Here is a 24,329-nt window from a genome sequence, read left to right on the forward strand (position 1 = left end):
CCCCGCCCCCGGCCGCCTACACTCGGCCAGTACGCATGCTCACAGTCTCGGCTCGGGAGGAGGCGGTGCGCAAGGAGGAAGGCGGGGTGATATTAGAAAACAAAAACCACTCGTAGCTTGGGACGCTTCCGCGGAGGGTCTGCTCCTCCCAGAGGGCGGTGCAGATGCCCGGGCGAGCCTCGCTGAGGGTTGTGGGGCGGGTAGCTCGGATCCTGATGAAGACACAAGGAGTCGGGTGGGCGGGGGACTCCAGATCCCAGCATGCCCCGCGGCGGGCCCTACCGGCCGCGACTCCGGGCTTGGCCCCGGCCCTAGCTCGTCGGCGGTGTACTGGGGTGCGTGGAGACTGTAGTCACGGTGGCGCCCGCGGGGACGGAGGAGGGAATGAGTGAAGAGGATCAGGGCTCCGGCTCTACTACAGGCTGCGGGCTGCCCAGGTGAGCTGCCTCGCTTGGATTCCTGCAGGACGAAAAGTGTGAGGTGGTGCGGAGGGGCAGCGGCGCGGCCCCAGCATGCACCTGGCCTGAGGGTTGTTCCCAGCAAGCACTGGGGTAGTGGGCAGAGGTTCCCGGCATGCACTGGGGCTGTGGCCACAGCCTCCAGCTTTAGTTTGGGGTTGGCTTGATTCCCAGACTGCACTGGAGCCCTGGGCTTTATGCCCCGACGTTCAGTGTATTTGGTGGGTACTGGGTTTCCGAATTGCATTGTGCCAGGGGGAAATGCACGTCCAACCAGCACTACGGCACTGGATCCCTCGCCTTAATTGAGAACAGTACCTTCTCCACTTGCCTTGGGACTTTGCTTTCCCTCCTGCATCATAACTTTTAACCCAGTCGATGGATGCTATACTGCCTGGGGACTCATGAACCCTATAATGTGGCTAGGTCTAATATGACAGTGACTGGCCAGGTGGGTGCCGAAAGGGGAAGTGTGATGTTGGTCTGTGCCCCTCCCCAGCATAGAGCAAATGCTGGCCGCCAACCCGGGCAAGACCCCGATCAGCCTTCTTCAGGAGTATGGGACCAGAATAGGGAAGACGCCCGTGTACGACCTTCTCAAAGCCGAGGGCCAAGCCCATCAACCTAATTTCACCTTCCGGGTCACCGTTGGCGACACCAGCTGCACTGGTGAGGAAGGCCTGGGCAGCCTGGCTGGGGTGTGCATTCACAGGGCCCGTGGCTTAATATCATGGAATCACCTCACAGTCCTCTCCTGTAAGGCCAGGGAGGGATGGAGAGATTTCAGGGGGAAAGCCACCGTTTGGATTAAACAGGGCTGTGAGAAGGTGGACAGGACCTGAGAGACTCAGTGGCGAGAACTGGAAATATCACAGGGGTCTGCTACTTTATCACCTCAGAGGAAGACACTGTACTCTTTGTGGGGATTAGGGGGAGCAAGCACACACTCTGCCAGCCTTCATGCCTCACACTGAATGTGAAGAACTTAGTATGAGGGATCATCACATGGCTGGCTCATGTTCACATGCCTAATGTGTGGTAGAGCAAAGCTCAGAGTTTAGAACAGACCCTCTGCTGTCTCTTTCCCATTACTGAGGGAAGAGAAAAGAAGAAAGACAGAGTGAAACATCTCTCCCCAGCCCACCAGGGTTGGAGCTCAGAAGTTCTCCTGCCTGCAGGGTTTAAATTACAGGAGCTGACTGGAAGAGATGGGGTGTTCAAGTCTCATTTATGTTGCTGTAATAAGGCTCCTTAACCAAAAGCAGTTTAGAGGAGGAAAGGATTGATTGGTTTACAGTTCAGGTTATATTCATCATCGAGGGAAGCTAAGGTAGAAACTCACATTATCAGTCAAGACCAAAGAAAATAAACTCATCCTTGCCACCTCTGACCAGGGAACTCACTTCACAGCCATAGGAGCACAGCAGGAACAATGGTGGATACCCCATGCTGGTTGGCAGGCTTATTTATCTGCTAGGTTTCTTGCAGAGTTGAGGACCACTTGCCTAGGGATGGTGCCACAGTAGCAGGCTGGGCATATTTGCATCAATTAGCAGTCAACCCAGTCCCCCAGACATGCCCACAGGCCAGGCTGATTTAGGCAATTCCTCAGTTAAGGCTCTCCTTCTAGATGATCCTAGGCTGTGCCAAGCTAACTAGGACAAAGGCTATTCATTCCAATGATTAGAGCCTTTCCAGTTCTGACAGGGGAGGTTGGTCAGAGGACTGTTCACTCCTTCTGACTGTGTGAGAGAGACTGTGGGGGCTGGTTTCTCTGCTGTCCTGCCGGTGACCTCCAGTATTGCCCACACCCCTTTTCTTAGGTCAGGGCCCCAGCAAGAAGGCAGCCAAGCACAAGGCAGCTGAGGTGGCCCTCAAACACCTCAAAGGGGGGAGCATGCTGGAACCAGCCCTGGAGGACAGCAGGTGAGGGAGGAACAGCCAAGGCACACTAGAAGCCCTGCTGAGAACCCAGGCCTCTGCACTACCTACTTCTCTCCTAAGCCTGGTCTGGTGACTCACGGCCACCCTCTCGTGGCTCCTTCCTGAGAATTTCCTTTAAAGCTGAATAGGGTATTCTAGGATGCCTCAGGGTAATAGCCAGCCCCTTTGATGGGTGGTGGCTGCTCTGGGGCATGAGATAGGGCATAGGGGGTGGAGGCTAAGACTGATAAGTTAGTCCCGGCATGCCCCCTTTCTAGCAAGATGGGTTTCCCTCTTCCACATTCAGGTTGCAGCTTGTTGGGTAGGAAGAGACTCTCTTTTCTGAGCTCCCCACCCCTACCTCAGTGCTTCTGAGCCAGTGTGGGTCAGCAGAGGATCCCAGGAGGAAGAGCTGTTGTTGAGGCTCTCCGAGTCAACATCAGGGGGAAGGAGTTCTCAGGGGATGGAAAGGTCAGAAGGACCTCACACCCTCATTCCCTTCTACGTGGGTGTGAATCCAAGGCCCTCTTCCCCTCGGGAAGTTCTTTTTCTCTCCTAGACTCTTCAGTGCCTGAGGACACTGCTGTCATTGCTGCAGAAGCTGCTGCCCCTGTTCCATCTGCTTTACTAACCAGGTATCTTCAGTCCCCTGACATCTTGGAGGAAGGAAGGGGTCTTGGCTTCTAGTCTTATAGCCCTTGAACCCAGGCAGGTCAGGATGAGGAAGCTTGAGAGTAAACAGAGAATGGCATAATTGAAAAATTTGCACCAGCTGGTTGGTAAGCTTGGGATAGGAAGTAATTTATGATGTTTAAATAGCCATATGACGAATGTTAGATTGTTTAAACATCTTACAGGCTCCTTGTTTGAGACCCAAAAGGTACTCCAGGACCGGCTGTACTGCTCCTTTACCTCTGTCACAGGGATTTTACTGAAGTATTTCCACATCTAAATGCTACTAGGAAGTAGCGAGCCTCACTTGGTGGAGACTGGGGAGGGAGGAGCAAGGCTAGATGTTTGGACAGATAGCTGCCTGCCTGGTGAAGAATTGGGAGGTGGCAGTGGCTGGCACTTCATCCTTGTCCAGGACAGAAGGAACCGTTTTCCTCAGCGTTGGTCTGGGCCGTTTTTCCTTTAGGAGCCCTCCCATGGAGATGCAGCCCCCTGTCTCTCCTCAGCAGTCTGAGTGCAACCCTGTTGGTGCTCTGCAGGTGTGCCTCATCTTCATTGTCGTGTGTGCTGTCTTCTCTGAACTAGGGCCCTGAGGCAGGGATGTGCGCCCTCGTGGGTGGGGTGGTCCTCCTTCTCATTCAGAGGCTGAGGCTCTTGGTAGAAAGCCACTCGGGTAAGGAACCTTTCTTTCCCCATTAAACCTTGGACTCTTCTGTTTTTCTCTCAAGGAGCTGGTGGTGCAGAAAGGCTGGCGTTTGCCAGAGTACATGGTGACCCAGGAGTCTGGGCCTGCTCACCGCAAAGAGTTCACCATGACCTGCCGGGTGGAGCGTTTCATTGAGATTGGTAACTGGGGAAAAGGGGGTTCACTCACCTTCTCTCCGCCACACTATAGCCCCACACAAGGTGGCTCTTTGCCTGGCTGTGCTCTGTCCCAACTTTCTTTGCTTTGCAGCTCCTTGCTCAGTTCTTCCCTCCCTGTCTCTTCCTTGTCCCTGCCCATCTTTCCCCTCTTTTCTGGCTCATCAACTCCTCAGTGAAAACGAACAGGCCTTGAGCTCCTCTTTGCAGTTATCCCATAAGGGGACCTTCTATCCAAGTTAACTTAGAGGGAAAGCATTGGTCTGTTAGGAATCCCCAAATCGAACAATTCCTTCCCTATCCTCAGGCAGTGGGACCTCCAAGAAGCTGGCAAAGCGCAACGCGGCAGCTAAGATGCTGCTTCGAGTGCACACGGTACCTCTGGATGCCCGCGACGGCAACGAGGCTGAACCTGATGACGATCATTTTTCCATTGTAAGTGGCTTGTGTGGGCTCGCCATGTGGTTCACACTGCAGGACGTGGTGTGGAATTGGGTTGGGTCTGTGATTTGGAAGTGAGTTGGACCTGCTTCTCTACCAAACCCAGGGCTCTTTGAACCTGTGACACCTAGCAGTCCCCTCAGCCTATGTGTAGGGTCACTAGGGAAAGCTGGCCTAGGGCAAAGGCCCTGTAGCAACTTTTCCTGGGATGAGGAAGCCTGCCAGGGGTCAGAGTATGCCCTGTTCTTGGGTTCTTAGCTGCATTCTCACCCTTATCTCATTAGGGCGTGAGCTCCCGCCTGGATGGACTAAGGAACCGTGGGCCAGGCTGCACCTGGGATTCCTTACGGAATTCTGTGGGAGAAAAGATCCTGTCCCTTCGCAATTGCTCCGTGGGCTCTCTGGGGTCTTTGGGCTCTGCCTGCTGCAGCATCCTCAGTGAGCTCTCTGCGGAGCAGGCTTTCCATGTCAGCTATCTGGATATTGGTATGGCCAGCCAGGGACTGGGGATGGAGGGGACTGGATCAGAGCAAGTATAAAGGAGTTGGGAGATGGGTGATGTACACTGCTTGGTGCCCCTCCCCACCAGTGCCTCCCTCTTTTTTGGCTTCCAGAGGAACTGAGCCTGAGTGGGCTCTGCCAGTGTCTAGTGGAGCTGTCCACGCAGCCAGCCACTGTGTGTTATGGTTCTGCCACTACCAGGGAGGCAGCCCGAGGTGATGCTGCTCGCCGCGCACTACAGTACCTCAGGATCATGGCCGGTAGCAAATAGCACCCACTACAGTGATGGATATCTGTTACTTCTTGCTCCTTCTGCCCTGGGTCTATGCGTCTGCCTAGCTCTGGTGCCCTCCAGAGGTGCCATCTCTACCTCTGACACAGCTTGCCTGCCTTGAGACTGAGGAAGGCAAAGGCAAGCAAGGAGCCATGAACCACAGGGCCCCAGCCAGCGCAGGGTTTGCCCTCATTCCATGGATGATGAATGAAAGGAAATTGGAATTCTATTGGAATCCAGAATAAATGCTGCTCTTTGGCTTCTTAAACCCTGTGTTCTCTGGCCCTGGGTCATGAGGGTGTCAAAGGAATACACAGTGTTTGTTCTCCTTCTGAACCCCATTCTTTTTGCTACAGGCAGGAGGCAAGGTGCAGTAGCCTTGGGGACCCTCCAGCAGAATGGCTGGAGACTGATTGAGTGGAGGTAAAGGAGGCTATAACTATTGCTCTTGGGCTCCCACCCGTTCCCTGAGAGTCTTGTCCAAACACAGATGCAGAAGCCAGACCACTTTATTTGGGGGCACACATGGAATGTGGGGAAGTGATTTTGCATGCAGACATATCACAGCAGATGATGTTACTTCTTCCCAAAGCGCTGAGGAGCGGCCAGGCTCCAGAACTCTCTAGCCTGGGGACTTAGCTGCTCCTTGCTCCAGGGCCCCCAAGCATTTCTGCCAAACCTTAGGAGAGATTCATCTTTAGTCGGCACTCCCTGTATCTCACCTTCCCTCACATCTTCCTCTGCCCTCCTCCCTTCCCAGCCTCTGCCTTTTGGAACTCACCTCTGGGGCTGAAACAAGAAGGCTGGGTTCCTTCTAGGTCTCTCCATGGCCTGGAGCAGAACACGCATGAGGGACCCAGGAGTCTGGATCCTGTCTGGAGTGTGGGCATACTGTGATGGGTGGGGTCCCTTATCTTCTTCCTGTGATGAGAGAGTAGCAGGGCAGGAACATGGCAATGTCTCGCACACTGAAGACATGGAAGGAAAGAATGGTTTCTGGGGGAAACTTGCATGGGCTGAGAAGCCATTTCCCTGTTAGAAGCCAGGCTTCTTGAAGACCTTAGCAGCCTGGGGAACATCAACCCTGTATTAAAAGTTCCAGCTGGGGAGGGGAGGTGGGTGGGTGGGTGGGTGGGTGGGTGGGGGGCAGCAGGACGCTCACTCACTGCAAAGACTTGGTCTTCACCCCAGCTCCCTGCCTCTTCAGCGTGGCCCCAGTTCCTCAGCAGCAGCAGTAGCAGCAGCACAGCAGCCCACTTGGAATCCATGCTGCCATCTGCCTCCTCCGTGGCACACGGGCTTCTTATACCTGATGTCCCCTACCCCCACCTCATCAGCAGCCTGGGGGAAATCTAGACAGGCAATGGAAATGCATGGCTCTATTAAGAGCCACCTGGGACCCCCTCCCATACCGCCCTGGAGACTTTCTGCTCTCAGTTCTCTACCCCCAGCATGAGCCTGGAGTTATAGACTTTATTAGATGCATAAATCTTGTCTCCAGAGCTCAGGAAGCATTATTAATTGCAGTTTGTCAGAGCTAGGCCCTGGAGGAGCCTTACAAGAACCTCCAATCCTTCAACAGGTTGGAGAAGCTTCAATTGATCACCTCTTGTTCCTGACTGAAGAAACTCCTGTCAGGATTGAGCATTATGTCCTGGATGGGAAGGAACTAGGGTTGAGAGCAGGCTAGTATGACCCAGCTTGGTCCCTAGTCCTGCCAGGAACAGGTAGTCAGGACCACAGACATTTCAATTCCCATTGCTTCTAGTGAGGTTAAATGTGGGTTCACCACTTTTAAGATTTGCCCGTGGATAGTTAAGTGAGAGCTAGGAGACCCTTGTTAGAACCTTACTGAGTAGAGGTGGCTTGCACATTTTGTGGCTAGGCCCACCTTAGCTGTGGAATGGGCCTCCATAGCTGAAACTCTGCTGCCACCTTGTGGCCACTACTCTTCACTGCCACATCTGGCCATTTCTTTTTCCAAGGATCTTGCCTAGGAGGACTTCAGGGCAGGGGTCTTTCCAGGCAGGAATTGATACATTGTTTCAGTTCCCTCAGGTCAGCACGGCCTCTGCCTGGTTCTGGTTCTAGTATACTACTGGAGCTGGTGACTAGGTTCCTGCTTTAGGGAATGAACCACTCTAGGTCAGGGAAGGGTCCTTCACAGGAGCTAGTCCCAACCTCACTTGCAAATGCAGGTGCCAGTGTACCATGTCTCTAGCCTAAACAGAAGGACCATGTCAGGGTTCTAGCCCATGAGCAAAGCAAGCTACTCATACTTTTCCTCACATATGGGAACAGTAAAATGATTTACTTGCTAGGAGAAGCATTTGGGATGCATTTTGTAAAAAAGCACAGACCTGGTGTTTTTGAAATGTCAACTGTGATTCCTTTTGTCTTCCTCCCACTCCAGTCCTGGGGAACTTACCATTTCCAGAGACAGTGCTGAGTGGGCTTGAGCTTCTTGGTGGCCTGTACCAGAGGTCTTAGCTTGTTCAATGAAGTCTTAGAACATCTCTCAGTCCATAAGTAAAAACCCCTCACGCTTGGAGACCACATCTTTGCTCAACAAGGAAGTACTTGATTGGAACCAACTTATATTTTAGGTTTGTGGATAAGTGGCATTTTAAAATCTCTTTCTTGGGGATTAAATCAAAATGAGGAGCCTTATGTATGCTAGTCAGGTGCTATACTGCATAGGGAAACCTAGATCAGGTTTCTATCCGATGTTCTAGAATACAATAATACATCCAGGCTTGGGTGGACCTGTATGTAAGCTTTGTCTCATGATTTCCCATAGAACTTGCTATCATGCATTATAGTTACAATGGTTCACTGCTGCTTTTTGTTGTGGGTCTTCTTGGCTTCTCTCCCTATCTGCGTCTCCACTCTGTGTGTGTGTGTGTGTGTGTGTGTGTGTGTGTGTGTGTGTGTGTGTATCAGGTGTCACTATTTAGCCTTGGCTGGCCTAGAATTTACTTTGTAGAGCAGGATGCCTCAGCCTCCCAGGTGCTGGGATTAAAGGTGTGTGTCATAGTACCCAGTCTGACCCCTGTCACAAGAGGCTGCCATGAAGAGCAAATGGACCGAGTGTACAGCGGTCTTGCTGCGTGTGCACAGGGCAGCTACTCCTCACTGCACTGCTGCCTGAGTACCAACGTTGCTGAAGCTACATTCATAGAGAAGCTGCTTCACTTCTAACTTGTAGAGCAGGCACCTCTAACCTCAACAAAAATTAATCTTTCTAACCTGTTACATTGTCTTGCATTAGGATTCTCATCTTCCAGACTTAGCCTTATTTATCACCTTCCAGACTTACTTATTTAAATGCAGGATCTCAGCAGGGCTATGGTGACATATGCCTTTAACGCCAGCACTTGGGAGGCAGGGCTGATCTCCGAGTTCAAGGCCAGCCTGGTCTACAGAGTGAGTTACATGACAGTTAGAGCTACACAGAGAAACCCTGTCTCAATTTTTTTTTTTTAAATTGTATGTCTGCAAGAGCATGTGCCTGGGGAGGCCAGTCCAGAGTCTGACACTCTGGAGATGGAATTCCAGACGTGAGCCACCTGACTGGAAATGAACCCAAGTCCTCTAGAGGAACAGCAGGTACTCTTAACCACTGAGCCGTCTGTCCAGTCCTCTTGGTCTCAGCTTTTAGTGATGTTCTTTCTTGGACTCACTATGTGCTCCCACCACCACTTTTTCATTTATTCATTTCCCTGGGGCAAAGGTGAGACACATGCTCCACAGAGCACATGTGGAGCTCAGAGAACAGCTTGCCAGTTCTCTCCTTCCACCACATGTGTCCAGGATCAAGCTCAGGCTTCAGGTTTGGCAGTAAGTGTCTTTATTGCTGAGCCATCTTGCCAGCCCCACGCAGTGAGGGCCAACAACAGTGTTTCCATTTCCTAAGGAGGCTCTAGTCCTTCACCAAACACCAACAGGGTATATCTGTTCTACCAGGAAACCTTAGAGGTACCTGTTCTGTCTTTTGTCAGGTTCTTCAGTCTGTCTCACTGGTGGTTTCCACTTTTAGTGGAATATACAGGAAGACATAGATACTCGAAGAATCAGTGGCGCTCACCTGTCTGTCTTCCTCACCCCAATAATTACCTGTTCTGTGAGCTTTTATCTGCTTTTACAAAGTTTGCCTCGAGTTTCCAGGCTTTTTCTTTTTAATTTTTTTGCTTTTTAATTATGCATATGTGTAGGGGAAGGGGTTATGCAGATGAGTGCAGTGCCTGTGGGGGCCAGAAGAGGGCACCAGATCTCTTGTGACTGGAAGTTAAGGGTGGTGGTAAGCCAGCCTACATCGGAACCAAACTTGGATCTTTTGAGGCAAGAACAGTTTTTGCTCTTAACCACTGAGCCATCTCACCAGCTCTTCCTTCTTTTCTCTAGAGAAAGCTTGATTTTGTCTGCCTCTTTGTACTCTCTCAAGTCTCTTGGGAGTAGGACTTTTTCTTCCTTTCAATTGTTGGAAGAGGGTGAGCATAAAACACTGAAAGAGAAGGGGGTCCGGATGTTCAGATACTCCCAGTACAAGGAGCACACATTAAGTTTTCTGGTCAGTGTTTTTGTCATGCTTACGTTCTGAGGGGTTTAAAGGTCTGAACTCTGTGCCTTCTCTAACACCATGTTACTTACAGAAAGCAAAGAGGAGAACTTGCTATTTATGCCCTAAGAACTGGAAGGGGGAGGATTGTCAGACATGAAAGCTTAGTGAGTCTCTAGGAGTGACCAGTGGGCCCCATGAGTCTGCGCAGGGAAGCACCAAACATACCAGTGATTCTCTTGATAGTTTAATGTTATATTTGCAGCATAAATAAGGCACAGTATATGTCAGGGCAAAGGATGGAGGGAGAAGGCAAGGCTGGGTGATAACTGCTAAATGGCATGGGGGAAGGAAGAAGGGATGGTTATGGAGAAGAGCTGAAAGCCCCTGCCTCAGCCCCGCCCCAGGAGATTGTGAGAGCCTGCTCACAGGGTTCATGCTGAATTGGGTGGGGGGAAAGGACAGAAGACACTTTTGTAACAAAACAGCCCAGAGCACTGTATCCTCCCACCCATCAGAGTCTACCACTGGGGCCTGGGGAGACCCAGCCTAGGTTGAGCTCCTTGAGGATGGAGAGGTATTGCTACAAGTCAAAGGATACAGGAGAGATATATTCATAGATACACATGGCTTTCTTCTCAACATACACTCTATCAGGATGCAGAAGGCTCCACTGTTGGGTTGGAGGCTAATCTTCCTGCAAGAGATGTGTGTGTGTGTGTGTGTGTGTGTGTGTGTGCGTGTGCGTGTGCGCGCGCGCGCAGAGGAAAGAATGGACAACTAAGGCTCTGCTGATTTTGTTTGTTTTGAGACAGGATCTCAGTGCATAGCTATGATTGGCTTTGAACTCCCTCTGTAGACCAGGCTGGTCTTGACCACAAAGAGATCTGCTTCCCTCACTTCCCTCACAAGTGCTGGGATCAAAGGCTTGGGCCACCACCACTCCTGGCCTTCCTGCTGGTTAATGTCACCAAGAATGCACAACTAGTAGCCTGCAAGGAAATAAGAGTAAGTTCTGCCCAGACCAATACAGGCAAATGTTTTAGAGCTTAAGACTAGAAGGAAGACCAAAAATTTGAGGTGAGTGATATTGTTGGTGGCTGTTTTAATGGAAGTGGAGGGAAGGGAAAACATCATTTCTAAGGCAGAAAAGGCATTTAAAGTAATCCGTGTCACCACAGAGCTAAGATGTTCCCAGTCTGTCTTCTAGGGATGCTCACACATTAGTATGGACCAGCAGCAGAGACTGCTAGTTAAAGCTCACCTTCAGAGTGGCCAACTCAGGAGGTTGGGATGACAAAGAGTGTGCATTTCTAGCAAGCTCTCTAGGTGATGTTGCTGCTACTGTTGCTCCTGGACCATGTTCTGAAAGCAACTGCCCTAAGGTGAAGTCAAGGAAACAGTGCTCACAGCTACTTAACAACTAATGCCTTATAGCTGGCTTATAGCCTACCAGCTCTAAAAAACAAAACAAAACCAAAACATCTAGTAGCTGAAATAGAAACTTGCACCTACAAGGATATAAGCTGCCTTAATCTGCCCTACTTTCACAAGCCTTTGTTCATTCTAGCGTAGGATTTTACCTTAAAGGTGCAGAAGGTGGGGATGTGGCCAGCAAGCACTGAGCTCATTCCTGTGGTCACCACTCTGGTGGAGTAGGAGATTTGTCTGTGCATGTGCATGTGCATGTGCATGTATATAGACAGAAACAGACTCTGTAGGAAGAATGTCTAGTTGGACTGGAGTGGGGTGGGGTCTTCTGATAGGTCTTAGGATCCTCACCAGTCCTATCCTACCACAGCTCCCACCCTGGTCAAACATGTCTAAAGAGGAGAAAGCACATCAACAAAGGCCTGTGTGGCATAGCTGCAAGATGAGTCTAGACAGACTACCATTTTCTTTTCAAAAGAAGTACATATTTCTTTTTGGTGGGTACAATCGATAATATTATTGGAAATGTGTTCTGAGGATGGGAAGACAGTTATGAAAGGGGACACACTGGGGAGAGTGATCTCAGGAGTTAGCACCTTTAAGGAGCCTCTCAGAAGCCAGAGGAAGAATTGTGTGTTGTGTCTCTTTGGTGGTTCAGGCTGTAAAAAGTATAGTTATATCTCTCAGGATGACTGTACTGGAGGGCAGGTCCCTGAGGAGATGGGAGAGGAAAGGCAGGCAGGAGGCAAGGTTCACCAGCACAGCTCCCTTTAATATGTGGTCTGCTGTTTATAACCATGGACAGGAGTGGAGGAAAGAGGTGGACAGATTTGGCGTATTCAGCCAACAGGAAGGGAGTGAAGGAGCCATGTCCTTTCTAGCTCTCCCTGTGTTTTGGGAGGCTTCCTGGCACTGGAACTCTGAACACTCTGTGTTATATGGAGTGGGCGGTAAGAGCACAGACCAGGCCTCTGACCACTCATGGGTCTAAGACATCGCTCTCAGCTCCTTCCTGATAGAGCTCTGAAGAAGGGCTCAATTACATAAAACAAAACAGAGTTGGGGAAGAAGAGTTAAAACTGGAGGACATATCCATCCTGACTGATGTACAAAACACCATAGAGAAGGACAAAGAACATGGGCCAACAGCGGACCAGGACACACTACAAACCTCTCCTAATGAAAACCAAAGGTACTGAGATGTCTGAGAAAGAATTCAGAGTAGAAGTCTCAAATACACATGAGTGAACTAGGGACTGTATATAAAACCTCCTAAATGAACAAAACAGTAGGTAAGTTGGAGGAGAAAGTCAGATACATGGAGGGAGATTTTAGTGAGGGCATTCAAACATGGAAAAGGAACGAGACAGAAATTAACATGAAAGAAACAACCAAGTGAAAAGCCTCCCCAAGAGATAAGACCATGCAGTTCTGCAGAGGAGCACAAAGTTGAGACAACACACACACACACACACACACACACACACACACACACACACACACACGGGGGGGGGGGAGGGAGAGAGGGAGAGAGAGAGAGAGAGAGCGAGAGCGCATGACCAGTATTTTCAAGAAGCTTGGGATATACTTAAAGACCTCAGAACCCACTGGGAAGAAGGAGAATCTGAGATAAATTCAAAAGGAATTAGTCAAATTATTTAATGAAATTATATCACAAAATTTCCTAAACCTAGAGACAGGAATTGACATCCAAACACAAGAGGCATATAGAACCCCAAGTAGACATGACCAGAGAACCCTCTATGACACATCACAGATGTCAAAAAGGGTTAATTGATACCCTCTATAGTATCTGGTTCTGGTTCAGGTAAGTGTGGAAGGCATTGGTCAAGGCGGTGACCACTGACAGTGATGACAGTGCAGGTACCGTCTCCCTTGACTGTAAGGGAAGCTGCAGCATGAGCAGCTGCTTTGCTTTCTGAAACTGAAAACCAACTACTGAGGCATCTGGGGTTGTCCTGCTGTGCCTAATTTCAGTGCTGCTTTCCTACGATGGTTCTGGTGGTGCCCTGCATCATTCAGGTCCCCAGTACTAAGTTCCTGCTAAGAAAACAAAGACTCAAGAGAAGCAGACATGAGGGTTAAGAAACTGGAAAAGAACCTCCACATATACTAGACATGAGACCCAGGACAGGCTGGTAGGTTACCCCGACTTAGACACTTGACTGACGGAGGAAGAGAAATAGCTAAGGGTCTGCTAAGACCCCTTGGGAGCTCTAAGCTCAGCCATGCTTTAGTGTAAGGCTGCTACTGGGCAGTCAAGACAATTAAAAAAAAAAAAAAAGAAAGAAAGAAACAAAATTCATAAGTGGGAAAGAAGACAAAAAATAAAAAAAATAAAAAATCCCAGGAAGCAGCCATCTAAAGAAGTACTGAGCTCAAACTATGGCTGTAAGTTTCTAACGCCAAGTGAAACCCCTGGAGATGGTAACCTGCCCTCAACCATCTGCTGTGACATTTGCTAGCCTGGTCACCTCAGGGGCTGTTCCTGCTAAGTCCCTGTGGTAGAAGACTATAAAACCAGCTCCTATTTTTACTGGGTATAGCCTGTTCAGCACTGACTCTAAAGAACAGGAGGGAAATCTACATAAAACATACAAGTACATCACAGGATGGGTTCACTAGTCTAAACTGAAGAAATAATCATATAAGCTACAACATTTCCTCATCCCTCCATGACAGTGAATTTTGGAAGACAAAAAAAGGAAGCAAACAGTTATTCTGCATAGTTAAGATGGAGCTAGAAAAGAGGACTCTAGGCTTGAGCAGATGGCACAAGGTGGTTCTAGGACAACGGGGAGGATTCTCAACTCAAGAGCTATTAAAGCTGACCTATCTATCCACAGGCCTCTGGCTCTGGAAGAGCCTGCATAGCTCAGAGCCAAGGAAAGATGAGGAAGAGGAGGGGTACATCTTTCTCTCTGTAACCCATGAAATAAGGGCAGTCAACAGCCACAGACAGCAATCTCACAGACAGGCTGAATCCTGAGTGCTCTGCTGAGATTATACATAGGAAAATGTACACCTCCTATCTCCACTCAGTTTTACGTCAAAAGCACCCATGATCTCAATCATGATGCTTCAGAGCCCTGGAGCCTGTACCATGGACAAGTTCAACAAGATTTCAGTACTAGAGACACCTAGTGGGTCAGCCAAGAACCAGGTGAAAAAAAGAGAAGGTAGCTGGGAGAGTGCTGGACACTGGTGGGTACAAGACATACCTTAGGAAAGAAGGGAGGCTGAGAGCTGCAGGAGGGACAGAGAATGAAGGCAGCTTCTGTCTGACAACTCTGAGGAGGGCTGAGCTAAAGAAATTCTAGTGGAAACAGGCAGTGACATGGACAGGGAAGCAGGGTGGAGAGGCAGGAGCACAGGTGACCAAAGATGACAATATGTAGACTTTGGCCAGTAAACTCTTGTAAAACATAAAAGAATCAGTTAATCCAGTAACCTGATGGAACAAGTTTAAGTTACACTGTTCCTGTCTGCCCTGATGATTAGAACTGGAGGGTAGGGAAGGAGACAGGGAGGCCCAGTTAGATCCCCGGCTCTCTCCCTTTTCATTGCCACTAACAATAAGGCCACAAGATGAGGTTTCCAAGGCAGAGTGGGGAAGTAGGAAAGACCCCACCACTAGACTAAGGAAAGTCAAGAGACGAAATGAGGTACCGATAGATTTGGAACTGAAAAATGATTCAAACTCTCAGAGTTTTGCTTTTTCTGTCTGTGTTTGTTTTTGGTAGCAGACAGGAGTAGAGCCCAGGGAAGAGGCGGGAAGCACTGCTACCTCACACATTAAATGCATTACATTCTCAACAAGTGAGTGTTTTCACTGTCGCTTAGAAGGGGAAGAGACAAATAAGCAGCTGTTGGGGACAAAGTCCTGAGTGCATGGGGTGGCTGGGGATGGGACAGCAAGTAACACGCCATCAAATCTCGTCTCCCTCTATCTGGCAGGAAGTGGCATGCTAGTAAGAGATAAGAAGGTATCAGCCACAGCTCAAGGGGAGGAGAGGACACTGAGAAACCCCAAACCTACAAGTGCAAGGGTTAGTGTTAAGAGAGGCACACATGCATCAGGGCTGGGGTGATTGCTCAGACCATGTGGAAAGGCCTTTGGTTGTAGGATCATAAGAAACCCTACCCTTGGGGGATGATCTATGTGGCTTTGGGGCCAAAAGCCCGTTGTACAGGTGTTAATTGTACATGATCATGTGGCTAAAGAGAAAAGCCCCACATCTGTCCATACTCACAACACACAATTTCTCCCTCTCCATACTGCCAATTCCAAGGCAGACAGGAGGGATAAGTTGATCTCTCTTTTGGCTCAGGCTGGCGAGCTCTGGCTGGGGACCTCTCCATCATGGGAGGCATCATCTGCCCGCAGACTGTGACTGTGGGGTCATGATCACATGTGACTGTATGGGCATGCTCAGTTCTGTCCTTTGGCTGGCCATCTGAGTGAGGACCGAGGTGGCCACAGCTTCAGCTGCAGATCGAACACTAAGGCCATTGCTAGGGGCTGTTGCGGAACTGTGCTGAATCACTGGGGCTGGAGAACCCGTTGGCTCTGAGCTTTCCTTGGGACTTTCTGCCAGGAAGGAGGGCAAACAGTAGAGAGCAAGTGGTTAGAAAATAGGACAGAGGAACAGAAAGGACTCTTCTTTGTCATAATCACAAAGAATACAAAGGAAAATTAATTTCATCTTTCTTTTTGGAGACAATTTTCCAGAATTCTGACCTCAAGTCATGAATGGCCTGAAAAATAATAAGTTCTGACACAAAACCTAAGATCTGAGCCAGAAGCCAGGCACAGCATCATATTTACTACACTGTGATAGGGAGGCTCTCCTGGGGCTTGTGTTTACACTCTAGGTGGGTAAAGCCTCAATCATCACCATAGTGAAAGCTGCTTGTTCCCTCCAAGAAAGACTTAAAGTGATGTGACCTGTGACCCACTGGCTCCAGAGGTCAACAAAGACTACCTGAAGGTGAGGATAGACTAGAGATAATTCAGAGTCATCTAAAATTATTTTTGAACCTGCTCTGTTTGTAGAAGAAAATGAATATCTTTTCTGTTTCTTTACATTTGTGTGTGTGTGTGTGTGTGTATGCATGCATGTATGTGTGTGTATGCATGTATGTGTGTGTATGCATGTATGTGTGTGTATGGGTGTATGTGTATATGTATGTGTGTATATGTATGCATGCATGTATGTATGTGTGTATGGTCACACACATGCCAAAGCATGCATGTGGAGATCAGATGAGAACTCTCAGGACTCTGTTCTCTTAGATCAAACTCAGCTCATCAGGCATCAAGTACCTTCACCTGTTAAGCCTGGTAAGCCATCCCACCATTTGCAAAAGTAATTTAAAATAGATTCCTTAATCTGCTTCTATTAATTTTCAAAGGAATTAAACCATTCCATTTTAAAGAATGTTCCTTTAGCATGTAGTTGGCACTATATGTAAGTCCATTAAATACCAAGTTACAATCAAATGACACTATAAGTAGCCAAGATTCAGAAAACAGATATAAACATGTACACATATAAAGTCTGTAAGCCTCCTATCAATTAGCCATGTACTGATTATATAAAATACTTACTACAGGTTATACCATTCTATCTAAAGTGACAATAACATTTTACTGACATTTACACATCTCAGCTGCATACAAAGGTAATGGTTGCTAGTCAAGTTTTATTAAATGTTAGTCTGTATAGCTGCTTCAACAGAGATGTATGGAATTAGGGAAAAATTTCCAGTAAGTGTATTGTTTTGTTTTGTCTTTTTTGTGATGGTATCTCATGTAGCCCAAGCTGGCCTCAAATTCTCACCCCGAGAGCTCTGATTACACTTGTGTGTATCACCATGTCTGAGTTTGGGGTGTTGACCTCTTGATGAATATCTGAGTCATCTTTCAAATGGATTCAAGAGAATTCAAATACTGCTGCCTCAGTAAACACTTTCTTGTTACCCCCAGGAAACTGTCTTGTTACCTGTGCTTTCAGAGCATGTATTCACTTACTCTGCAGACACGTACTAAGCACCGTTTACATGTAAGGACACTGGGGTACACAGCAGAAGCTCCCGGTCCAGAGGTCCTTGACTGATATATCTGTCCCTTCTCAGTCACAGGTTCACAATGACCCAATGAATCTTTGAGAGGTAGAGACAATGTCTTATGTCAAGTACCTCTATAATGTGGTTGTCACAAAGTAGTGATTAAACACATCTTTGTTGTAGTAAGTAGTTTAATGGACTCACCACTAATAAGAATTATTATAAGGACTGAGTAGAAAACTATATATTGATTGTACACTGAAGAACACTCAGTCCTTACCCTCTTTAGCCCATGAACAGGATCTAAAATAGTTGATCTAGGTACACTGCCTTACTTTCTGCTTGTGCACCCCTGCTGTCTCCAGCAGAGGATGGGATCCTTCATATTGCACATGGTCTGTGTTTGAGGCAGGTCTCACTATGTATATGGCAGTGCCAGAATTCATGATGTAGGTCAGATTGGCCTTGAACTTGCAGTAATCCTCCAACTTCTGTCTCTTGAGTGCTGGGATTCCAGGTGTGGACCACCAAGCCTAACCCTTCTCTTCCTTCTCTTTTTGTTTGTACTTTTGAGACAAGGTTTCTCAGGATGGGCTTGAATTCATGAACCTCCTGTCTCAGTCTTCTGGGTGCAGGGATTGAATTCTTTTTTTTTTTTTGGTTCTTTTTTTTTTTTTTTCGGAGCTGGGGACCGAACCCAGGGCCTTGCACTTCCCAGGTAAGCGCTCTACCACTGAGCTAAATCCCCAGCCCGGGATTGAATTCTTATAGCACCATTTCCAGCTATATTGTTGTTGTTGTTGTTGTTGTTGTTGTTGTTGTTATTATTATTATTATAATAAGATTTATGCTGTGTTTGACTGTATATGCTTTTAATCCTAGCACTTTGGAGGCAGAGGCAAGCATATCTCTATGAGCCAAGGCCAGCCTGATCTACATATAGAGTTCCAGGGCAGCCAGAGCCACACGTACATCCATGAACCATGTACATGCTTGGTGCCTGAGATGGCCAGAAGAGGATCTCAGACACCTAGAACTGCAGTTATAGATAGTTATGGGTGCTGGAAACTGAATGCAGGTCTTCTGCAAGAGCAGTAAATGCCCTGATCCCCTGAGCAATCTCTCCATACCCCAGCTGCATCATCTTCTTTTTTTACATTTACCACAAACCACATATCTCGCCTTTTTAAAAAATCTGTCTTACAAACTAAAATACAAGATCTTCAGGGACGCAGATCTAACCTAACTTGTTTGGTTCCTGTGACACCCAGGATGTGCCTGGCACAGAACAACAATTCGGTCAGTACTTACTTAACAAATCAACACACCTGGAAGTACACATTAACATTTAAATAAATAATTTAATAAAGATTCTTAATTTTTTTCTCAGAATCTCTGAGAAATATTTTACATCTCTGAAATGATAAAGGCAACTAGTGAAAAAATTATTTGCTATATTCAGTATTTCTATGTATTTATTTAATATGTAAAGGAAAACTAGCAATTATTAGTTTTAATTATCTATAACAAATTTTTCATTGTCATATATATTTTGTAACACTATTAATGCTGAGCACAATTTTGTAGAAATCTCTAATTACAAATTGAAACCAAGACTGGGCTATCATTGGAAAGATGAAATCTTCCCTCAAGTCCCAACTTTTCAGTTTCTAAGCAGCATCATTTGCTGCTGTTCATCTGCTCTCTAGGCCAAGACAGTCTTTGGGATTAAAAGACCTCTACCACTTTCCTACTGTTTTTTTTTTTTTTTTTTTTTTTTCCGGAGCTGGGGACCGAACCCAGGGCCTTGCGCTTCCTAGGCAAGCGCTCTACCACTGAGCTAAATCCCCAACCCCACTTTCCTACTGTTTGACTTGGATAAGTGATCTAATCTGAGTAGTTTTCTCACTTATAGATGGAATGGCTACTTCATGGGGGAACTGTGAAAACAGTATAGCACTTAAATAAAACATTCAAGAAATACTGCATGCTACTCCTTCTCTCCAGTGGTTATAGGTAACTCTGCACTACTGTCAAAGCTTTATTTTTTTATTTGAAAGAAAGTTTCATGCAGCTCAGGCTTGCCTCAAACTTTGGCTATAATTGAAGACCTTGAACTACTGATCCTCTTGCTTACTAGGATTACAGATTTAAAAAAAAAATATATATATACATATATATTTTAAGCTAAGATACTCAGTACCTGTGATTTACCAACTGACTGATTTTGCTTAGGTTATGAATCACTCACCTAGGTAGCCTTGAGTCTTTTTCTGTAGTGCAGTGACTGGGCAGTCTTTATGAGCTAACAGTAGCTGTTTCAACTGAGCCACCTCATTGCGTAGTAATGTGACTTCATTCTAAAGAGAGAGAGAAGTAAAGAGTATTAGGAAAATTCACTAAAATAAAAAAGCAATTGGGGTGTGGTGGTGCATGCCTTTAATTCTAACTGGTCCACAAACCAAGTTCCAGGACAACTAGGGCTGTTACAGAGAGAAATAAACCCTTGTCTTGAAAAACCAAAACCAAAAACTCATCTTTTATTCTTGGACTACTAATGGCTGTTGGTTATATCAAACTTATTAGAATTTTTTCTGCTATCTATAGCAAACCATTTATTGTAATATTAACTTTAGAATTGTCCTAATGTTGAGCACAGACAGAATGCTGTCTAGATTTTCCTCCCCAAATTAGGACATGATCTGGCAAGTCTTCTTAGGGCCAGGACAGTCATGAAGTCAATGACAGAAACTGCCTACAGTGAAAAGTACAGACTTATAACACGAAAAGAGAAATGACTGTTACCTGGGATAAATCTGATTATTCTGAAACTAACAATGTGAGGGCCTCTGACTAAGAAGAAAGTGTGCTTCTAGAAATCTGTTTTTGTTGTTCATTTCTTTTGACAATGTCTCGCTCTATAACCCTGGCTGACCTGGAGTTCCCGTCATAGACCAGGAACTCACAGAGAGCCTTTGCCTCCCAAGTGCTGGGATCATAGGACTGAAACACTATGCTTTTTTTTCTTTTTTTTTTTGAATTACCAAGCTTGGTCTCAGAAATCTTTTTTAATAGAACCACTTAATCAAGTGTGTGCAATGTCTTCTACAGCACTACTGTTCTAATGAACAATTACAACAGTGTTAGTGTCCACTGATCTAAAGAACCTAACACACTCAGAACGTAGAAATATACAGTAGTTTAAAAGAACAAGGTAGATCCTTCATCTCCTTCATTAGGCTTCCATGAGATACTGTTAAATCATTCATGTTTAAGCCAACTCAATCCCTCCAATTCTAACACAAAAACTAGAAATAAAAACTATTCAGAAATATGAGTCTGGCGGTTTGTACCCCATTTATCTACAGGGAAGATTATGGACTGTTACTGGGAAGGTGATGGGACTGTTCCTGGGAAAGTGATGGGACTGTTCCTGGGAAGGTGTTGGGACTGTTTTTTTTTTTTTCTTTTCTTTTCTTTTCTTTTTTTTCGGAGCTGGGGACCGAACCCAGGGCCTTAAGCGCTCTACCACTGAGCTAAATCCCCCACCCCGTAATGGGACTGTTACTGGGAAGGTAATGGACTGTTACTGGGAAGGTAATGGGACTGTTACTGGGAAGGTAAATTAAGGAACTTTGTTCTCACCCTATATGTGAGTTTGAGAGGAAAGAAATTTATTCATCTAGTACCTTTGTAATGAAATATTTAATAATTAGAAAAGTGAAGTTGCCATGAATGTGAACAAGATATACTATATACAGGTATGAAATTGTCAAAAATTGAAAAAAACAAATTTATTTTGTGTGTGTGCACATGTGCATATCACAGTGTGTGTGTGTGTGTGTGTGTGTGTGTGTGTGTGTGTGTGTGTGTGTGTGTGTGTGTATAAATCAAAGGACAAGTTGTGGGATCTGAAAATTAAATTCAGGTCATCAGTTTTAGTGGTAAGCATTTTGCCACTGAGCCATCAGTGCTGATCCCTTTTAAAATATACTTTATTTATTGTGTGTATATTATATATCATGTGCATATGTATGTACGTGGGTGGGACATACATGCCACACTGTGCATGTTTAGAGGTCAAAGGACAACTTCTCTCCTTCCACCTTGTGGATTCCAAGGGTAGAACTCAGGTTGTCAGGCTTGATGGCAGGTGACTTTACCTACTGAATCTTCTTACTGACACATAAATACTTCCAAGACAAAACAGAGTAAGGGAAAATAATATTCACAAGAAAGAACGCATGGATTTTAATTGTTCTGTTTGTGCTTATGGTTTTTTTTTTCTCTCCCTTTTTTCTTTCTTTAACCTACTTTGGTGTTTGAATAAAAATGGCCTCCATAGGCTCATAGGGCACTATTAAAAGGTGTGGCCTTGTTAGAGTAGGAATGGCTTTGTTGGAGGAAGTGTGTCCCTGAGGGCAGGTTTTGAGGTTTCAGAAGCTCAAGCCAGGTCTGGTGGCTCACAGTCTTCTTCTGCTGCCTGCCTATCCAGATGCAGAACTCTCAGTTCCTTCTCCAGAATCTGCCTGTGTGCGTCCTTATTTTCCACCATGATGATAATGGACTAAACCTCTGAAACCTGTAAGCTAGCCCTAGTTAAATGTTTTTCTTTATAAAAGTTGCTATAGTCTTTTTTTTTTTTTTTTTTTTGGTTCTTTTTTTCGGAGCTGGGGACCAAACCCAGGGCCTTGCGCTTCCTAGGCAAGCGCTCTACCACTGAGCTAAATCCCAAACCCCCAAGTTGCTATAGTCTTAATCCCAGCACTTAGAGGGCAGAGGTAGGCAGGTCTCTGTAAGTTCAAGGCCAATCTTGTCTACAGAATAAATTCCAGGGCAGCCAGGGCTATACAATGAAACCCTGTTTCAAAAACCAAAAGGCAAAAAAAGTGTTGCTGTGGTCATATTGTCTCTTCTGTTAACAGCAATAGAAACCCTAACTAAGACACGTACAATAGCTAGAGTAAATTTTTTAAATTTAATTTTGTATTTTATGTTCATTGGTGTTTTGCCTTCATGTATGTCTGTGTGAGGTGTCAGATTTTGGAGTTACAGACAGTTGTGAGCTGCCATGTGGGTGCTGGGAACTGAACCCAGGCCCTCTGGAAGAACATTTAGTACTCTTAACCGCTGAGCCATCTCTCTAGCCCAAGTAAACACATTTTTCATTAGGTGTTCTCTAATTCCTGTCAGATTCTGTGGATGATTTGACAGAGCATACCCTGGGGTTCTTAACCTGATTTGCTTCATCCAGATGGGTCTATGCCTCTACTCTCGCCTTTTCTCCAATCTTCCAACTGGTAGCATTCTGTCTGAGTTACATCCTCAAATCCCAAATGGGTCTTGTGCTAGTGGCAGATCTGGGAGGAGATAGTCTCCTTCTCAATTGCTAGGGGAGAGGTTTCAGTTCTGACTATTATGGGATGCTTTACACTTCTGGGTCTTACCTAATTAAAGAGTGCCCATCCTCTGTTCTGTTGCTGCACTGTTAAGGTTCAGCCTTGCTCACCACACTCCACAATCCCAACAGTCACCCAGTCCCACTCACACTCAGCTGAATGTTCTGAGAAGTAAGTTCTTCTGCCTTCTTTTCCAGGGAGGAGACCCACAGCTTTCGCTTTTGGCGGCATCGGGAGGCTGCAGCTCTGTTCCGCTCTAAAAATCGCTGCCGCCGCTCATCTGGATCTTCATCCACTGTGCGCCGACGCCGTCCCCCTGTGCTAGGGGTGGGCTGAGCTGGAGACACCTGTTGCCCAGAAGGAAGAATACGTGTGAGGCTTGTCTATGCTTGGCCCAGGGAGTGGCACTTTTAGAAGGTGTGGAGCAGGTGTGTCACTGTGGGCGTGGGCTTTAAGACCCTCACCCTAGCTGCCTGGAAGTCAGTCTTCCACTAGCAGCCTTCAGATGAAGATGTAGAACTCTCAGCTCCTCCTGCACCATGTCTGCCTGGATGCTGCCCTGCTCCCTTATGAACCTTGATGATAATGGACTGTACCTGTAAGCCAGCCCAATTAAATGTACTTTATAAGACTTGCCTTGGTCATGGTGTCTGTTCACAGCTGTAAAACCCTAATTAAGACAATACTTTTTCCCTTTTTCTTTTGACTTTGAACAGTTTTATTATATAGTCCAAGCAGACTCTGATTTTTGGTCCTTCTGCTTAGGCATCCAGAGTGCTGGGATTTGCAGGCACAAACTTTGAACTTTGTCGTTTGGCAGAACAGAGAAGTACTTGATGGGAAAACCTGAGTTAGGTAGATTAGTCAGATCTGGGAAAGATCTGGAATCACACCAGGTCCTATCACTATGTACGTCTGTTAGCTTCTTACTCTGCCTTCCGCCTCTTCCCAATCCTCCCAGTACCACATGCAGATAGGCAAAGGCTGGTGCTTTACTGTGAGCAGAACTGCTGGCTTTGCGGAGTGAGTGGTTCAGAATGGTGGGACGCTCTAGCTTCTGTGAAGACACACAAATGAAAGCTCATGGTGCTGGCCAAGGTTTAAGGCAGCATATGGCCATGAAATGTCTGGGCATGTGGTGGTAGCTGATGAAGCAGGTGGTGACATCAGTAAAACAGAGACAAAGCAATGAATGTAATTCTAGAAACCAATCTCAGGTTGCTGTCACCTGTCCAGTGGAGACAATTATGAGAACTGGAGCTATTCAGTTCCTGAAGAATTATATTAAAATGGAGACCTTGTTGAGAAGAGATTGGGCAACTAACTGGGACCTCCTCCAGCTTAAAGAAAATTTTTTTTAAAATTTTCATTTCTGTGATGAAAAGGGACTAGTGGATTGGTAATGAGAAGATCTTTTTGTGTATGTGTTTTCTTACTTTTTAGTGAACCATCTATTTTATTACTATAACAATATATTGTATTAAGATATTTTAAAAAGATTATTTATATATATGGATATTTTGTCTACATGTATATTGTACATCAGAAGACATTATGGAATCCTGTGGGACTACAGTTATAGACCGTAGTGAGCTGCCATGCTGGGAATTGAACCCAGGTCCTTTGGAAGAACATTCAGTGCTCTTAACTGCTGAGCTTTCTCTCTAGTCTCAGTATCAATATATTCTTTTCTTTGTAAAGATTTATTTATTTATTTATTT

General features: G+C 46.4%; 3 protein-coding genes across 16 annotated transcripts in view; 1 reads left to right on the forward strand and 2 right to left on the reverse strand.

The window, feature by feature from the left end:
- The first annotated feature begins 281 nt into the window (after positions 1-281).
- Positions 282-5,398, forward strand: Tarbp2 (Tarbp2 subunit of RISC loading complex). 10 transcript variants are annotated; one of them, NM_001034941.1, is made up of 9 exons: positions 282-437; positions 958-1,127; positions 2,282-2,384; positions 2,924-3,016; positions 3,520-3,592; positions 3,782-3,899; positions 4,222-4,349; positions 4,640-4,841; positions 4,970-5,398. In NM_001034941.1, the coding sequence occupies exons 1-9, from the start codon at positions 385-387 to the stop codon at positions 5,125-5,127; spliced, it is 1,098 nt and encodes a 365-aa protein (NP_001030113.1). In that variant the 5' UTR covers positions 282-384; the 3' UTR covers positions 5,128-5,398. The 10 variants fall into 10 exon arrangements, with proteins under 10 accessions (NP_001030113.1, XP_006242491.1, XP_063120078.1 ...); XM_006242429.5 differs by lacking the exon at positions 2,282-2,384 and having other exon boundaries at positions 297-437; positions 2,941-3,016; XM_039079657.2 differs by lacking the exon at positions 958-1,127 and having other exon boundaries at positions 301-437.
- A 223-nt stretch (positions 5,399-5,621) lies between these two features.
- Npff (neuropeptide FF-amide peptide precursor) lies at positions 5,622-6,411 on the reverse strand. Its single transcript, NM_022586.1, has 3 exons — positions 6,297-6,411; positions 5,912-6,051; positions 5,622-5,809 (listed from the first exon to the last, which is right to left on the reverse strand). Exons 1-3 carry the CDS (start codon positions 6,396-6,398, stop codon positions 5,707-5,709), a joined length of 345 nt encoding a protein of 114 aa, NP_072108.1. The 5' UTR covers positions 6,399-6,411; the 3' UTR covers positions 5,622-5,706.
- Positions 6,412-9,922: 3,511 nt separating this feature from the next.
- The window catches only part of Atf7 (activating transcription factor 7), a 111,838-nt gene continuing 97,431 nt past the window's right edge, over positions 9,923-24,329 (reverse strand). For 4 of the 5 annotated variants that reach the window (XM_063263681.1, XM_006242396.5, XM_008765747.4 and 1 more), the window contains 3 exons: positions 22,758-22,955; positions 19,461-19,569; positions 9,923-15,731 (listed from right to left, as the gene is read on the reverse strand). In XM_063263681.1, the coding sequence (XP_063119751.1) occupies positions 15,514-15,731; positions 19,461-19,569; positions 22,758-22,955 (525 nt within the window). In that variant the 3' untranslated portion in view covers positions 9,923-15,513. The remainder of the gene's footprint in view (positions 15,732-19,460; positions 19,570-22,757; positions 22,956-24,329) is intronic. The other variant, NM_001108115.1, reaches the window with a different exon arrangement.

Source organism: Rattus norvegicus, chromosome 7 (assembly GCF_036323735.1).
Source record: "Rattus norvegicus strain BN/NHsdMcwi chromosome 7, GRCr8, whole genome shotgun sequence".
Taxonomy (NCBI): domain Eukaryota; kingdom Metazoa; phylum Chordata; class Mammalia; order Rodentia; family Muridae; genus Rattus; species Rattus norvegicus.

What these genes read in the sequence shown, in the direction of transcription:
- Tarbp2 (NM_001034941.1), top strand. Translation starts at nt 385, where the DNA reads ATGAGTGAAGAGGATCAGGGCTCCGGCTCTACTACAGGCTGCGGGCTG. An exon ending in CCAGCCCTGGAGGACAGCAG is followed by an intron (nt 2,385 to 2,923) that starts GTGAGGGAGGAA and finishes CCCCTCGGGAAG; the next exon opens with TTCTTTTTCTCTCCTAGACT. An exon ending in ATGACGATCATTTTTCCATT is followed by an intron (nt 4,350 to 4,639) that starts GTAAGTGGCTTG and finishes TTATCTCATTAG; the next exon opens with GGCGTGAGCTCCCGCCTGGA.
- Npff (NM_022586.1), bottom strand. Translation starts at nt 6,398, where the DNA reads ATGGATTCCAAGTGGGCTGCTGTGCTGCTGCTACTGCTGCTGCTGAGG. An exon ending in GTGAAGACCAAGTCTTTGCA is followed by an intron (nt 6,052 to 6,296) that starts GTGAGTGAGCGT and finishes CTCTCATCACAG; the next exon opens with GAAGAAGATAAGGGACCCCA. An exon ending in TTCTTGTTTCAGCCCCAGAG is followed by an intron (nt 5,810 to 5,911) that starts GTGAGTTCCAAA and finishes ATCTCTCCTAAG; the next exon opens with GTTTGGCAGAAATGCTTGGG.